This window comes from Plutella xylostella, chromosome 7 (genome assembly GCF_932276165.1).
Source record: "Plutella xylostella chromosome 7, ilPluXylo3.1, whole genome shotgun sequence".
NCBI classification, from domain to species: Eukaryota; Metazoa; Arthropoda; class Insecta; order Lepidoptera; family Plutellidae; genus Plutella; species Plutella xylostella.
Window position 1 is genome coordinate 3,279,143 of NC_063987.1, and position 15,454 is coordinate 3,294,596.

Sequence of the window (15,454 nt, forward strand, 5' to 3'; positions counted from 1 at the left end):
CACAGATCAGAGATAAGATAGAGCTGTTAATGAAGTTAACCCGAGCTGCAAATGACGGGGGCTGAATTGTGCCTTTCCCTGTCTCACACCAATCACACCACACATGATATGACACCTTTAAAATAAATACATGTTGCTGCAAAAGTGGTATAGTGTAAGCCTGAATGGGGTTTTGACTTAGGTGGCCATGTAGCGAAGCGGGACTGTATGCTTGATTTATAAAGCTGCTGAACTAATTTTAATTATTAGATGATTAACAATAATATGCACACACGTCGGTAGGTGGGTAGAGAGACTAGAGAGAGGGAGAGTTGCCACACGACAAAATAAAATATTAAAAATATAAACTTTGTGTTGGTGTTGTAAAAAGGCCATTCTGAATAACTTTTAATGGGTAAGTAATACGAGGTATAAAAACGAATGGTATAACATTCACAGGGTATACGCCCATATTATATAAATTTATTAAGTATAACGATCACTCTGCATAACAAACGAAAGACATAATTACTAAATACATAATTTCGTAAAGAATAACGTTCAAAAAGTATAATTTCAATTGATATAACGATTAAAATGCATAACGTTCATAATATATAACGTTTATAACATATAATCTACAAAGGATATAATTATCATAATGTATATGCACAAAAAGTTGTTTTTTTTATTCCCCATTCTATACTAGATTAATTAGATTGTCGTATCGTATTTTCATTATTATTGAGGTTATGTGGGAGAACGCTCCGCTCCGCTTCGCTGTGCTCCGCTTTGGTTTCGACGAACATGTGCACCTAACACGCTCCTCCTCGCTTTGCTCGTCGTCGCACCTATCTTTAGGTTTTGGTACTAGGGGTTTTGACATTATTATTATTATTGCCGCTATGTGGGGAGACGCTCCGCTCCGCTTCGCTGCGCTCCGCTTTGGTTTCGACGAACATGTGCACCTAACACGCTCCTCCTCGCTTTGCTCGTCGTCGCACCTATCTTTAGGTTTTGGTAGTAAGGGTTTTGACATTATTATTATTATTGCCGCTATGTGGGGAGACGCTCCGCTCCGCTTCGCTGCGCTCCGCTTTGGTTTCGACGAACATGTGCACCTAACACGCTCCTCCTCGCTTTGCTCGTCGTCGCACCTATCTTTAGGTTTTGGTACTAGGGGTTTTGACATTATTATTATTGCCGCTATGTGGGGAGACGCTCCGCTCCGCTTCGCTGCGCTCCGCTTTGGTTTCGACGAACATGTGCACCTAACACGCTCCTCCTCGCTTTGCTCGTCGTCGCACCTATCTTTAGGTTTTGGTACTAGGGGTTTTGACATTATTATTATTATTGCCGCTATGTGGGGAGACGCTCCGCTCCGCTTCGCTGCGCTCCGCTTTGGTTTCGACGAACATGTGCACCTAACACGCTCCTCCTCGCTTTGCTCGTCGTCGCACCTATGTTTAGGTTTTGGTAGTAAGGGTTTTGACATTATTATTATTATTGCCGCTATGTGGGGAGACGCTCCGCTCCGCTTCGCTGCGCTCCGCTTTGGTTTCGACGAACATGTGCACCTAACACGCTCCTCCTCGCTTTGCTCGTCGTCGCACCTATCTTTAGGTTTTGGTGCTAGGGGGTTTGACGGTGTTGGATAATTTAACACAGATTATATTATATGTTAGTTTTTTTATGAACTTTATACTAAATGATAGTATATATTTTAAACGATATACGTAATGTATGTTATACGAATTGATATTAGTCCTCGTGAGTGTTAGTTATTTTGTTATTATATCAAATGTACGTTATACCAATTGAATCTTATACCTTATGAAAATATAGATTTTGTTGTTATACGTAACGTTCATTATTTGTTGTGAACGTTATTAATGTGAAATTATACATTTCGTTTTTATACGTCGCAATACGCACCCCTTTTAATTACTACAATGTATGGAAATTCGAAATAAAAAGTACTCCCTATAAGTAGTTAAAGTTACGTGACCAACAAAGACCTCAAACAACTTCATATTTGCCTCTGCAAAGAAGTCCTCTGTCACTCAGCCTCCACTGGAGACCTGCTGAAGGTCGTCTGACCAGCAATCTGAAGAACTTTCCAGGCTATGTTTGTCTGTTCTGCGTCTGCACTCAACAACTGCAATTATTGTACAATAAAGTGTATTGTTGGCAGTCTACCTGCCTTTCGCTCTCCGACGGTGGATAATGCATTCCAGTGAATTCCACCCGTTTATTAGATAATTACACCTCCGTGAACCTCGGGTCACCATTCACCTGTTCTGAGCAATCTCTGGCTTCCACAATTACCAGCGAGCCTGTCTCACCTCGAGCTTATTAATCAAAATGCACATACGATAAATTAACAGAAACGCCCCCGACCGCCGGTTATTCAATAAAACCCGTGAAAGTTACATCTGTTGACGCAGTGGAATTAGTGTCTATGCCATCGAGAATATTAATTGGTATTATACTTACTGGTATGATACCATGGAGGAAATGCGGTTGATTCTTGACAGGGACATAGTATATACTATATCTATTTAGATAGTATACCTACGCTATATCTATTTAGATCCTTTGGGTAACAACATACTATTTTATCCAAAGCTAGTTAGAACATTATGAAAATATCCCTATACTTTTGAAAGTACGAGTATAGCATGAGTCCTATTACGTTTCATTGACAGATTGTTACTCGTATGCCTGGTAAAGAAAAACAGTTATCCCTTGAAATCTAAATAGTTCAAACCATTGATTTATATATTACTAGCGTAAGGACAGGCGGAACCACTCAAGAAAATGACACCTTCGCGCTGGCCTTTAAATCTCATATCATAGATTTTAAGGCCAGCGCGAGGGAGTGATTTTTTTAAACAAAATAAATGTTCTGAAGGATGCATCTTTCCTTTTGAAACCATTAGTTTCCACCCGGTAGTTTCCCTGCTGCAGGTAGCTTCACTCAGAGTAAGCCGACCTCTGCCCCGCGCCGACAGCCGAGATACTGCGCGCGCGCACGCCCCGACCGTTGAAGCTCACAGGTGCTCATTTAAAACGTAACTCTGAATGTGATTGCTGATTATAAATTACGTTAGAGATGGGAGTTTCGCGCCGGTGGCGGGAACTGAGTTAACTGAGCTTTTTATGGTAGCTAAAGTTGATAGTCGTACTGAAAAGCTGCAAATATCACACCTACAGGGTGTTGCAAAAATTGTATGGTAAGCCGAAAAGGGAAGGGTGACTCAGGAAGTCATCCTCAAAAACTATTATTCTAAGACTTTTGGAAATACAATGTTTTTTTTTTTAATTTTTAAAAAGTCGTATGACCTAAGTTATTCCGAATGGCCCTCCGAATCACCTGCTTTCGCTTACTAAACAAAATGTGTATACCCTTTTTACAACACCCTGTAGAATTTACTGTGTATCACGTAATATCCCAAACTTTTAAAGAAAAACTCCTCAAAAGTACCAGGATACCATAAAGGCATAGCAGCTCGAACAGTAGCCGGCCGGTGCAAGACTCGCGAGGTGTTGTCGTCCATAATTCTCTCTCGGGCCGATACCATCGCGCCTCGGGGTAGACGATAAGGCTGCTAGGCTGCCGCGGTATGGCGGGGAAACACGGTTATGAGAAATTGGGTTAAATTCTGTGTTCATGTGAAAAAAATAAGAAAGTTCGATATAATTATTAAGTACAATGCCTACTATATGCACCTATTTTTGCTGTTGAGCAATAAATTAACCAACGTTAAAACCCACGATATTCAAAACTAAAAGTCGCGTAACTTTTGAACGGCTAAGCTGAGCTTAGGTCGAATCTAAATCGATACATTGAAACACATCGAAAACATGAAAGGATTTAGAATGCACTGTCTTTTCATCAAAAACCATTAAGTATCTGCTAACACAGTTACCAGAAAAGCCCTATAAGCATAAAGACCGTAATTTTTACTAAGTTATTTTTTCGCGCCTTTTTCATCTAAGATCAGCAAAGAGAAGGAGCAAACCATAAAGCGTTTGTTTTTACAAATCAGAGGGCGTACTCACAATTTTCTATCGAAAGGCGGTAGGCAGCTGCGTAGCCTAATCTTTTCATTTGATTTAGAAAGCGCCTGTGAAAATTCTACGCAAAATCGATAGCAGCAGGAGAGCTGTTTTATAGGGGGTTTCACCATAATCTAGTGGTGGGAATTTTGCTAGTGCTAGTTTGATATTAATAACTGGTATAATAAGGTGCGGTGTGGGGTCAGGTAGGCAGTTCATGAGTTATTGATTGTGATGATGTGGAGGCGAGGTGCGACTTGACTGAAGGTTATGGGAATTCCTCATGCCAGATAGTTAATCAACACCTGGGGAGTACAGTGAACATGAATAGGCTATAGAAATATGAACATAATGTATATTGAAGAATTAAAAGACAGCTTTATGTTTTGATAATTCAGAATTAGTCCTAGTAATAGAAAAATATACCTGTAGAAAAATTGCAACAAAACACACACGCACTCACGCCTTGTACTAATGTACTTGTACTCCCTTGCGGGGTAGGCAGAGGTGCATTGCTGCACCCACTTTTCGCCAGAGTGTTATGTTAGTCCCAATGTAATAGGGGGCGGGCCTATTGCCATTTTACGGGCACATCCAAGACCCGAGAACAAATATCTGTGTTTTAAACAAATATCTGCCCCAGCCGGGGATCGAACCCGGGACCATCGGCTCAGTAGTCAGGGTCACTAACCACTACGCCATTCGATCGTCAAAATTGCAACAAAGAATGGTTAAATATACCTGAACAACACAAGTGGCCCTAATAATGGCAATGACAGTGCACATTTTACAGCAAAGTTTAAACTAAGATAAATAAGAGTCGAACAGAGCTTGTAACCTTACTGTAAAGTATGCAAAACCATAGACCTGCAAACTTTCCCTACTCAGGTAAAAAGAGAGAGCATTACATAACGGGTCATCCTGCTACCATAGAGCTACTAAAACAATAGAACTGCATTATGCCGCAACTGGACACGACTTCCCGCAACTACATAAAGTAGGTATAACATTTCGCTAAGTTTTGCTAAATGTACGGCCGGGCGAGCAAGTATTTCAATGTCTTGTTCCCTATAAACAATGTTAGTTACCGGCCACGGCATTTTATGTAACATATTTTGTTTCCCTACCGCCTTGTAGTTCTTATCGGCAATATCTGTACGTTAAGGGTATAGAATTCGATTTATTGACGCTAAATTGCCGTTTATTAAATCTGCAAGTTAAGATATTTACTGAACAGTTAGGTGGTTTCAGTTTTGAAATGTCTGAGTTTACTGTTAAATTTTAATTAAGTTTATCTTAATTGCTACAGTTCCAAATATTTATTATGATATTATTTCTGGATAGACTTCAACTAAATGATTATGAAGTAAAGTCCTTGTAATGTAACTGGCTCACTAGAATGGAACCTTTGGGCTGAAAATGTAAAGCAGAACTTGAATATAGGATGCAGCGCTGTGATAGGCTGAATTGACGTTGAGACTTAAAATTAGGTACTCTTTCAAGTGAAAACTGAGAATGGTACCATTTCTCACCACGCTTGTCCACAAAGAGTTCGTAAGTTCATGTAGGTAAATTCTTTTGTATTTTTACCAAATCGTGTAATAACCGTCCAGTTTCCAATATCAAATATTCGCAATGCAGTCGGCAGCATATCAACAACAAGATATTAACATAAGAATCCTCAATAAACATTTCTGTTATCCGCATCCGCTTTCACTGACACTATCGGGGTATCAACACGCGTGGCGGCTAGGGCATGCAATACCGGAACAATTTTCAATACCGGTATTGAGTTCCGGTATTACAACTCAATACCGGGATCCCGGTATTAATACCGGTATTAGACTTCCTCGTAATAAATGGCATATACTGTGTTTAAAGGTCGTATACGTCAAAATAAAACAAGAAAATGCAATCATATTCTGTATTTTGTTGTAGATTTTTACGAGAATTAAGTTTTAGAGTTAAAATTTTAGAATACATAATTTTTTACATTCGGTGTCCGTTTACGCATGGTCAAAGGTAGATTTCTAGCAGCCGAAAACTGCATTAAATGGTTAGGAACAAGTGCACTTTCACAGTATATACGAACACAAGGCTAACTAAATCTTAATCGCTTTATTTATAGCCTAAAAAAGTCCGATTCCGGTATTACTTCAATACCGGTATTAACTTTCAATACCGGTATTGAAAAAAACGGAAATTTTGTCCGGGATCCCGGTATTACGGATACCGGTATTACGGTATTGCATGCCCTAGTGGCGGCGTCATCATACGATCCCAATCTTGACGTACTGTCGGAGAAACTTTAGGTATACTTGAAAGCCAATTTAAAATATGATATTTTTTAATCAAGATTTGCTTTCCGGTTATCCTGGGAGTTTTTCATGACAAAAAGTACTTACTCAGGAATAATGTAATGTAAAGTTACCTAAGCATCCACCTATCGGTAATCGTACGTATTGCATCAAACGGATTGACATAAATGTATGGAGAAACGCCGTCGGCAATGCCGATGAAGTGGACGCGCTTGTGTGAATTTCTATACAAAGAATGTCATGCGTCTGTTGCGTATAATCCCTAAAGGAGGACCTTAACCTTAAATATGATGAAAAATGGTCACAAGTCGTTATATTAAATTATTGACCCAAGTGTACTTCCGCACGGTACCTTAGTGCCGTATCGTCTTCATCTAAGACTCTTGTTAACATTTAAATCGTGGTTAACCTCCGTAATTTCGCTATAAACTTTGATTTACGAACTGCGATGGATAAACATCGATAAATTTAACAATATTTCATATTTATACCTAAGTTTATGTATGAAGGTTGTAGCACTTGCTGGAAGAGGTGTATGTCCACCAGTGGACGATTATTGGCTGATGTTTACATGTCCATATAGACTCTATGGTTCCGCTTCTGCCATTTTTTGTCCCGAGTTTTTTGAGATGGTTCAAAGAATTCTCGCTAGTCTTGTAAACATGAATTAGCTGAACTATCAGCCTTACACTTAAAGAGTCTACCTCTTATAAATATTATTTACTCAATCAACACATTTTTTTGAATAAACGATCTGATTTTATTATTTGCACTTCCTTAAAGCACCACAACACTTTATCCTATGTTTCCTTCATCCAATCCATAGACAAAAGACCTAGGTATTGCTAAAACAGATGCACTAGACCAGCCCTAATTGTGTTTCAGCGGGATATCAGACGATCAAGTTCGAATTGCCTATAAATTTCTACAACAGTAGCCACTTTCGCTTTCAACGTCAAGATATTGAGATCGCCATTGTAGCTTGCATTGCCGTTTAAAAATTAAAATTATTGGTGACATTACAAATTCTTGAAAGAAATCTCTCAAAATGTTTATAACACGACTTAAAATGTCTGGATCGCAATATTCGCAATGCATATTTCATTTTGAAATACAAGATTTATTCTGAATCTGGCAAATAAATACTACCTATATATTACCTTTTTACTTGTACCTCCTGTAGGTTGGCTGGTAGAAAATGCTTTTAGCATTAAGTCCACCTTCTGTACACTTATATGTCCTATTTGTGCAATAAAGCATTAAATATTAATAACAATATAATAATATATATGTATTTACATAATTACTACCAAGTCGCTTTACGGAACAGTGATCGATACCGCACGATTAATCTCAATATTCCAATTAACCAATAATCATTAGGCGGCGGCTGCGCGGGCGCAAGACAGACAATCCGTCGCCGCCGGGCAGGAAAGTAGGGCTTATGGGTTCACTGTTGCCTGTCTAGCTTAATATAATCATTTGTCACCTCGAAAGGCTACACGGATTCTTTATTGACGTCGACAATTATTGACTAAATAGAACACAAATAACAATTTATACATTGGATATAACGCAATAGGGGGCCAATCCACCAATTACAGCGCCGTATTTATGGCCAATCGCGATATAGTCACTTTTTTCTACGTTGATAACGAACCCGTATATCGGCAGCTGCCTACTGCCGTACTGCCTAATAGTTATTTCGAATAAAGCAAAAGCAAATTTCAGAGACAAATTATAGTGAGGACAGTGCACACAACACGCAGCTACCGCAAAAGATGGCTGCCAGATAACACATTAATCATTTAGTTCTTCGGCAAAAAGGGGAGGACTTTCACAAAGCCTATCTGATGATGGAGGCTGTCGAGAGATTGAGGCAAATTAACAGAGTTACGCCCAGAAACGTTTACAGCGAATGATATAATAAAATGTTAATGCATTTAACGGAGCAAAAGGTACAAGGGCCTGTGTTGTAGATAAAATAAATAATATATTGCTTCATTGGTGCTGCGATGGAAGCAGAAGATTGGAGCCTCTTTATCATCATAAGCAATAATCGTCCTATGCTGGGTATAGATCTCTCCAAAAGACCCCCAAAACGCTTTCTCAGCAAATTACTACATCAGACCAGACAAAAAAATTAAACTAAAGGGCTGGAAAACTGGAGAGTATCCCACGCCACGTTTGCCTATTCTTGTTGCCCACAGAGTAGCTATCTATTCCCGATTATCTGTTCTTCGGTATAAAGAGCGTAGTCATTTCATTTACGATATATTAAAGTCATTAAATATGAACTGGACCGGTGGATGCACAGACGGTATATCATTAGATAACATTGATTAACTCATGTACATAACGTGTTATACCGGTCGGTTTGAAATCAATATTCTCATGCGAATGTCAAGGGAAGTAATCTAAACTTCTATCACTCAATTTCCGTAATGTCTCACGTTATTATAATGATAGATATGTGGAGAAAGCGAGAACGGCTGCGGTGTAAAAATAATGATTAAAGCACGTTGCATTGACAGTTCGCTTATCAAAGTCTATGTCTAGACATTGAATGACACTACGAATATGTAATATCCTGGCCAAAGTTCGTATTGGTTATTATCGTCAGCCAACAATGGTAATTACCTACATCATATGCTGTACCCGTCCACTGCTGGACATACGACTCTCCCAAAGAACACCGTATTTAAAAATTGGAGCTGAGTCGCGAGCACAAGTTTCGATCCTCCGTTAACGTTGCGTATCCTCAACTGTCACTGTCAAAATGTAAGGCAAAGTTAGTTCCAAAAGTGACATTTGTTTTTTCCATATGTTAGGTGGAATTTCACCAAACGCTAAACGTATTTAGTAGCCTGTCATACGTCTGTCAGTAAGTAAAAAAAAATATTTAAAATTTGATTTAAATACGTTTAGCGTTTTGTAAAAGTGACCCCTCGTGTAGATTCGAAAATAGTATCGAATCCGGTGCTCGCTGCACTGTAAGTGCTGCATTGAATGTAATACCTAAAAGGTAAAAACTGACAAAATATGAAAATTATTACTTACATTCAAAAGAGCTTCAGCAAACATTCAAAAGTCGTACGATAATCGACAGGTTTACGTAACGTGAATCGATTCTTTTAAATAATAACATCAAAAACATGTTCCGAGTAGTTCCGACTGCCCCACACCGCGATAATTGCACATTGAAAAGAAAAATAATATTCATTTCTCCTTTAAAAGATATACCCACAATAATTATTAAATAATGAATGATCTTTTGAACATCCGCAAACGTACTACTTAGTCGTAATAATGAGATTTTCTGACAGGCCAAAGAAAGTATTTTGAAAGTTTGAAATAAAGTTATTAATATTTCCGATGTTAAATGATTCATTACTATAAGGTCGGGGTTAGTTTTTATTAAAACTTAATGTAGTCTAAAACAGGTTTCGCCATCTGCGCGATGGGAATGATCAAGTGTATCACTTCATCAAAAAGAGTATGAAAATAACTGATTACTGTGTCAAGCCTGCTTCAGGCAGTATTTAGTGCGAGTGTTAAGTAGATGAAAACTGTTTGGCTTGTTGATGTCATCTATTTAGCCGCAATGTCAGCAATTGTACAAAAAGCTTACTGAATCGGGCTTTAGCGACTGGTGGGTCAATCTAGCGAACAAAAACCGAACCTTCGTTGCGATGCTACTGCTAACCATGATTCTATCTCGTTGCAATATTTCCTTATGATCCTAATCCTAACTAATATTATAAATGCGAAAGTACATAACTGTGTCTGTCTGTCTGTCTTGATGTTACTCTTTCACGCCAAAACTACTGAACGGATTTGAAAGAAATTTGGTATACCTACATATTTTTATTTATACTCTGAGAAAGAACATAGGTTACTTTTTATCCCGGAATTCCCACGGGATTTTTTTAAGGCGAAGCGAAGTTCGCGTGAACAGCTGGTAGTGAATATTTACTATTATCTTTATTGATAAAAATACTCAGTTTATTAGCTGTATATTTACTTTTATTACGCCGCAGGCCTCGAAAGTATATGCTGTCAACTCTTTACAAATTATTACGTATGAGAATTCAATTTGAGATAAAAAGAACTTCGTAATTGGCCGTACATTTCTCTTTATGTTTTCAAATCATGTTTTCTGTATTCTTTAGTTTACCGAAGACTAAAGAAAGTTATGTCATTGCAAGAATATCTTTTAATTCCATTCCTTGAAAGGTCATTCAAGGAGAAATCTGTAGTATGCATTTGAGATTCGTGGTAGGTATCAACATACCATACATATGTTGATGTTTTGTTTAAGTCAGCAAAGCTCCAAAGCTTATACATGCTTATGTAGATATATTATGCATCAAAGCTCGGGGTGCATGGAAGCTATATGACTGCTGGTGCTCACTGGGCAGTCAGCTACTGACAACCTTATATCTGGCTCATCATTTCACCACGCTGACTAACCCTAGTCCACCTCTATTGCTTGACATCGACGCGCTATGAATAAGATCAAAGCTATAAAACTTAATTCAGGTGTCGATTCAAAAATAAAGAGTTATTCATATTCCTTACATGTTAGGCATAGAAAACAAAAAATAAAGAATTAATGGTAGCATGGGCGACCATTCGTCGGCCTGAATAAAAAAAAAATAGATAATTTCCTTCTCAAACAATTATTTTTAACACCAACGCACACCTTACAAGTAAATATTACATAACAGTTAATATCATAAATCCAAATTTCAAAACATAAACGCTTGCCCAAAAGCGGAATGTCATAAAAGTTACCAAAAGTAAACCATCTTTGACCAAAACGTTTACTTTTACTAAGTCGTTAAATTACTATCAAGTTTATTTTTGGCATACCTACGTAAATTCCGCTGGTCGCATAACTCGCATAGATTTAACATTTTAATAAACGGAGAGAACTCCTAATTGGATCTAGTTTTCGCCAACCTAATTCCAGCGAGTGTGAAAATATTAATCCTAACTAATATTATAAATGCGAAAGTAACGGTGTCTGTCTGTCTGTCTGTCAGTCTGTCTGTCTGTTACTCTTTCACGCAAAAACTACTGAACGGATTTGAATGAAATTTGGTATACATATGGTCTAGACCCTGGGAAAGAACATAGGCTATTTTTTATCCCGGAATTCCCACGGGAAAACCTTTTTAAGGCGAAGCGAAGCTCGCGGGCACAGCTAGTCCTAAATAATGAATTTTGTAAACTATCGAACTACCTATATTTATGTACCTTATATATAGATAGATAGATAGAATATTCTTTATTAGCACATACACATGAAACAAACTGACATAACTTAAATACTAACACATATGTACAAAAATGGTGGCCTTATCGCTTTAAGCTCATAGCTTTAATGAAACACGTTATCAAGCACGACTGTGATTGGCCTGGCGCAACTATTGTAGCTAAATATATTTCCGAGCGGTCATTAGCTCATAAACTACTTTGAACTGCAAAACTTATGCAATTGTCTAACGCTGACCCGTTCAAAACCACCCTATCTATCGTGGGCCAGTCATTTGGCCAAGATTTGCGATATTCCCACTTCCTAGATGCCCAATCGTGCCAAATAAAACTCTCATAAAGCGTCTAGAAGCAAAGGTTAATATCCTTATCGTGTTAAACACGAAAGCTCCGTACAAATTGACAAGGGCATTACTCAATCAAGGCAGTGTCTTGCCAACTTATTCATGCAGCTAATTCCGACCTTACGAATTTGGTGGTAAGGGTGTTTGGATTGTTGTGTAAAATTGTGGGCATAACAAATAAGAATCTGATAGTAACCGGGCAATTTGTATAAGACAAGGATCGAACGTGATTCCTTGATGGGTAAATGTGGTCATGTCGTATTGCAAAATGGGGTTTTATAGATGATTTGTTCTATTATATCGGCTGATTTATTTACGATTAGGCAGCTGGGAAACTTTCTTGATGAAAGTTACTGTTAGATACATTATTAAAGTTGTCTGGAATGAGAATATGGTATACCCGCCTTGTTTTGAACTTAAACCTATTGAGTTAAGAATAATAGTTATGGAAATAAAATAAATAAATAAATCCGGACAAGCATTCACGAAAAATTATTGAGAAGTAATTCAATACTCACGTCATTAATTAAAATTTGTATTTGCAATTCACATCAAAACTCTATAAATCATCGCAGGAATCTCTTTATAAGACGTAAATTAATTACACACTGGACGTCCAATCGATACTCTCTCCTGAGTTATAGCTATTTAATTGTTAAACAATACCGACTCAGGCATTAGCACGTCTTATAGATGGACATTCAATGGCTTCTAGTTGATTTATTGGTGTTAATAATGGGTGGAGTGTAGGCACTTTTGCGGCCGGCAAATCATTGAGTAATTATAAGGAGTTCAGAGTAGCCAACACAAGTTTCGAACCTCCGTTAACGTTGCGTATCGTCAACTGTCACTGTCAAAATGTAAGGCAAAGTTAGTTCCAAAAGTGACATTTGTTTTTTCCATATGTTAGGTGGAATTTCACCAAACGCTAAACGTATTTAGTATATAGTATATAGCCTGTCATACGTCTGTCAGTTAGTACAAAATGTATTTAAAATTTGATTTAAATACGTTTAGCGTTTGGTAAAAGTACCCTTCGTGTAGATTCGAAAATAGTATCGAATCCTATGCTCGCTGCACAGGTTGTGACCGCGATTCGATTCGATAAACTATGGCAATACAGTCTACTACACTACAGGATCAAAATTAAGTGCAGAAAAATGTATCATTGAGCGGTGGTAGCTCAGTCGGGTAAGAGCCCGCTTCTCACGCAAGAGATGCGGGTTCGAATCCCGGCGCTGACATGTACCAATGACTTCTTTTAACTTAAGTACAATGTATACCATCGCTCTAACGGTGAAGGAAAACATCGTGAGGAAACCTGCATGTCTAGATTTAGCACATCTAGATATGTGAACCAACCAACCCGCGTGGACCAGCGTGGTGGGGAAATGGTCCAAGCTTAGGAAGGCAGTTTAGGCCTTGGGGATATGCACGAAGGTTCCACTCGAGAGAGCCAGGTGCAGGTACTGTTACCCCGACAAAGAATAGAGAATAGAGAGGTTATCCGTCAGAGGACTATAAGGTTACCGACATAGCTGTCAAAATATGCAAGCTGAAGTGGCAGTGGGCTGGTCATATCTGCCGAAGAACCGATAACCGTTGGGGTAGAGAGTTCTCGAGTGGAGACCACGAACAGGCAAACGCAGCGTGGGCGTAGCGTGACGCCCTTAGGCGGGTAGCCGGTAGTGGTTGGATGAGGAAGGCCGAGGACCGAGTGTTGTGGACATTATGTATCATTGAGAAACTATGTACGGGACGGATATTCATGAAACTTAGAAAGCCAACTCTTGAAACTCTTGCTAGGACCTGTGTATTTTGTAGTCCACTTTCTCTACATCTGACAATTCATAATTTATGGTGAAATATGAATATCGGAAATTTATAAACAGCGTTGGTGCAGAGGTTAAAAGCGCCGCGACCCAAAAATTAGGTTTATGATCGACTCCCTGCTGGGACGAATATTGCACTAATAGTTTTATATAATTTATGTTGAATTCGTAATTCTTATGTGAATATGGTGGGATCAGTGTGATGTTTTAATGTTTTAACTATGTAAGCACATAATTATACCTATATAAATATTTAAAATCGTTATCAAAACACAAGCTAAACACAACCTTTGGCCAAATTACAAAATTTATATTTAATCTTCACACTGTTATTTTGAACCGACCCTAAATAAGGATAAGGCAAGGAAGAAGAAGAAGAAGAAGACTGTTATTTTGAACGTGTATTGTTTATATTGTATTAATACACTCACGGGCAATGAAAAAGTTCCATTCAGAAGATCACCAAATTACTCTTAAACGGATAAGACTAACTTAATGACGCCTTCTGCAATATTTAAGTACATTTATCGGCGCATCAGAATTTGAACGTAAGATTTTTTTAAAATTTCCTATTAAATGTTTTAAAAAATTTATGCTATTTGCTGTCTGCATTTTGTAAGTGGAACGTTTCTTTGCCCGTGAGTGTAGTTAACAGCCATTTATTTCAGTGGCATCGGTAGATGATGCGCGTCACTCTCAGGCCGTGGGTATATCTACCTTCAAAACTTATAGAAAGCTACATAATATGTATTATGTTTTTAAATATACTGTGAATATTTTAAAGGATATACGAATACGTGTAGCACTAAGTATTGTAGTGGTCCCTTCAACCCCTCATCGTCATCAAAGGCTTAGTGCCAATTTCTCCATTCTCCATCAGAGCCTGTTGGTTAGATAACCGACAATGGAGAAATTGGCACTTCATTTGTCTGCGATAAACTGAAACATAGTCTTTTGTAAAACAGTTGAGTTTAGCGCTGTCAAATACTATCTCAATCTCGTTTTAAATCTGGTTTAAACTTTATTGTGGTAACACAAACGAATGAATAATTTCCAATGGGAAATTCACCTAAATACTCCTAAACGGTACAGGCTACCAATATTGAAGGACATTTAACAGCACATCAGAATATTACCTACCAAGTATCAACCAGAAACATAAATTGGGTATTCAAATTTTAATTAAATGAATTAAACAAATGAGGCCATTTAGAGTCGGCATTTTGTAAGTGGAACTTTTTTGTTTTTCTCGAGTGTATTATCGTCACCTTAGCTAAGTCTACATACCTGATGTTCATTCAACCTCCGCAGCAGGTGGTGGTAGGGCTGAGCTCGGGCTGCGGCGAGCGACGGCGGCGGCAGACGGCCCTCCATGCCGTGCAGCCAGCGCCGGAGGCACCGGAGCTCGTGGGCCGTGTCTGAGGAAGAGAGGAACTGGTTAGAGAAGATAAAGGATGGAAGCATAGCATTACATATCACCCTGAAAAGGCAAAATGAAAATCGGTTCAGCCGTTTGGGAGCTACGCTACCACAGACAGACACAGATACGTAAAACTTGTAACATCCTCTTTTTCCGCCGTGGATAAAAAAATGGTTTCAGAGCCATCTGTAGAAATTAGGGAGAACTACATAAGCGTAG

The 15,454-nt window shown here is 38.4% G+C and overlaps 1 protein-coding gene across 4 annotated transcripts in view; it reads right to left on the minus strand.

The window, feature by feature from the left end:
• LOC105382631 overlaps positions 1–15,454 on the minus strand; it is a 265,130-nt gene that overhangs the window by 126,672 nt on the left and 123,004 nt on the right. For all 4 annotated transcript variants that reach the window (XM_048622017.1, XM_048622015.1, XM_048622016.1 and 1 more), the window contains one exon: positions 15,103–15,233. In XM_048622017.1, coding sequence (XP_048477974.1) covers positions 15,103–15,233 — 131 coding nt within the window. The remainder of the gene's footprint in view (positions 1–15,102; positions 15,234–15,454) is intronic.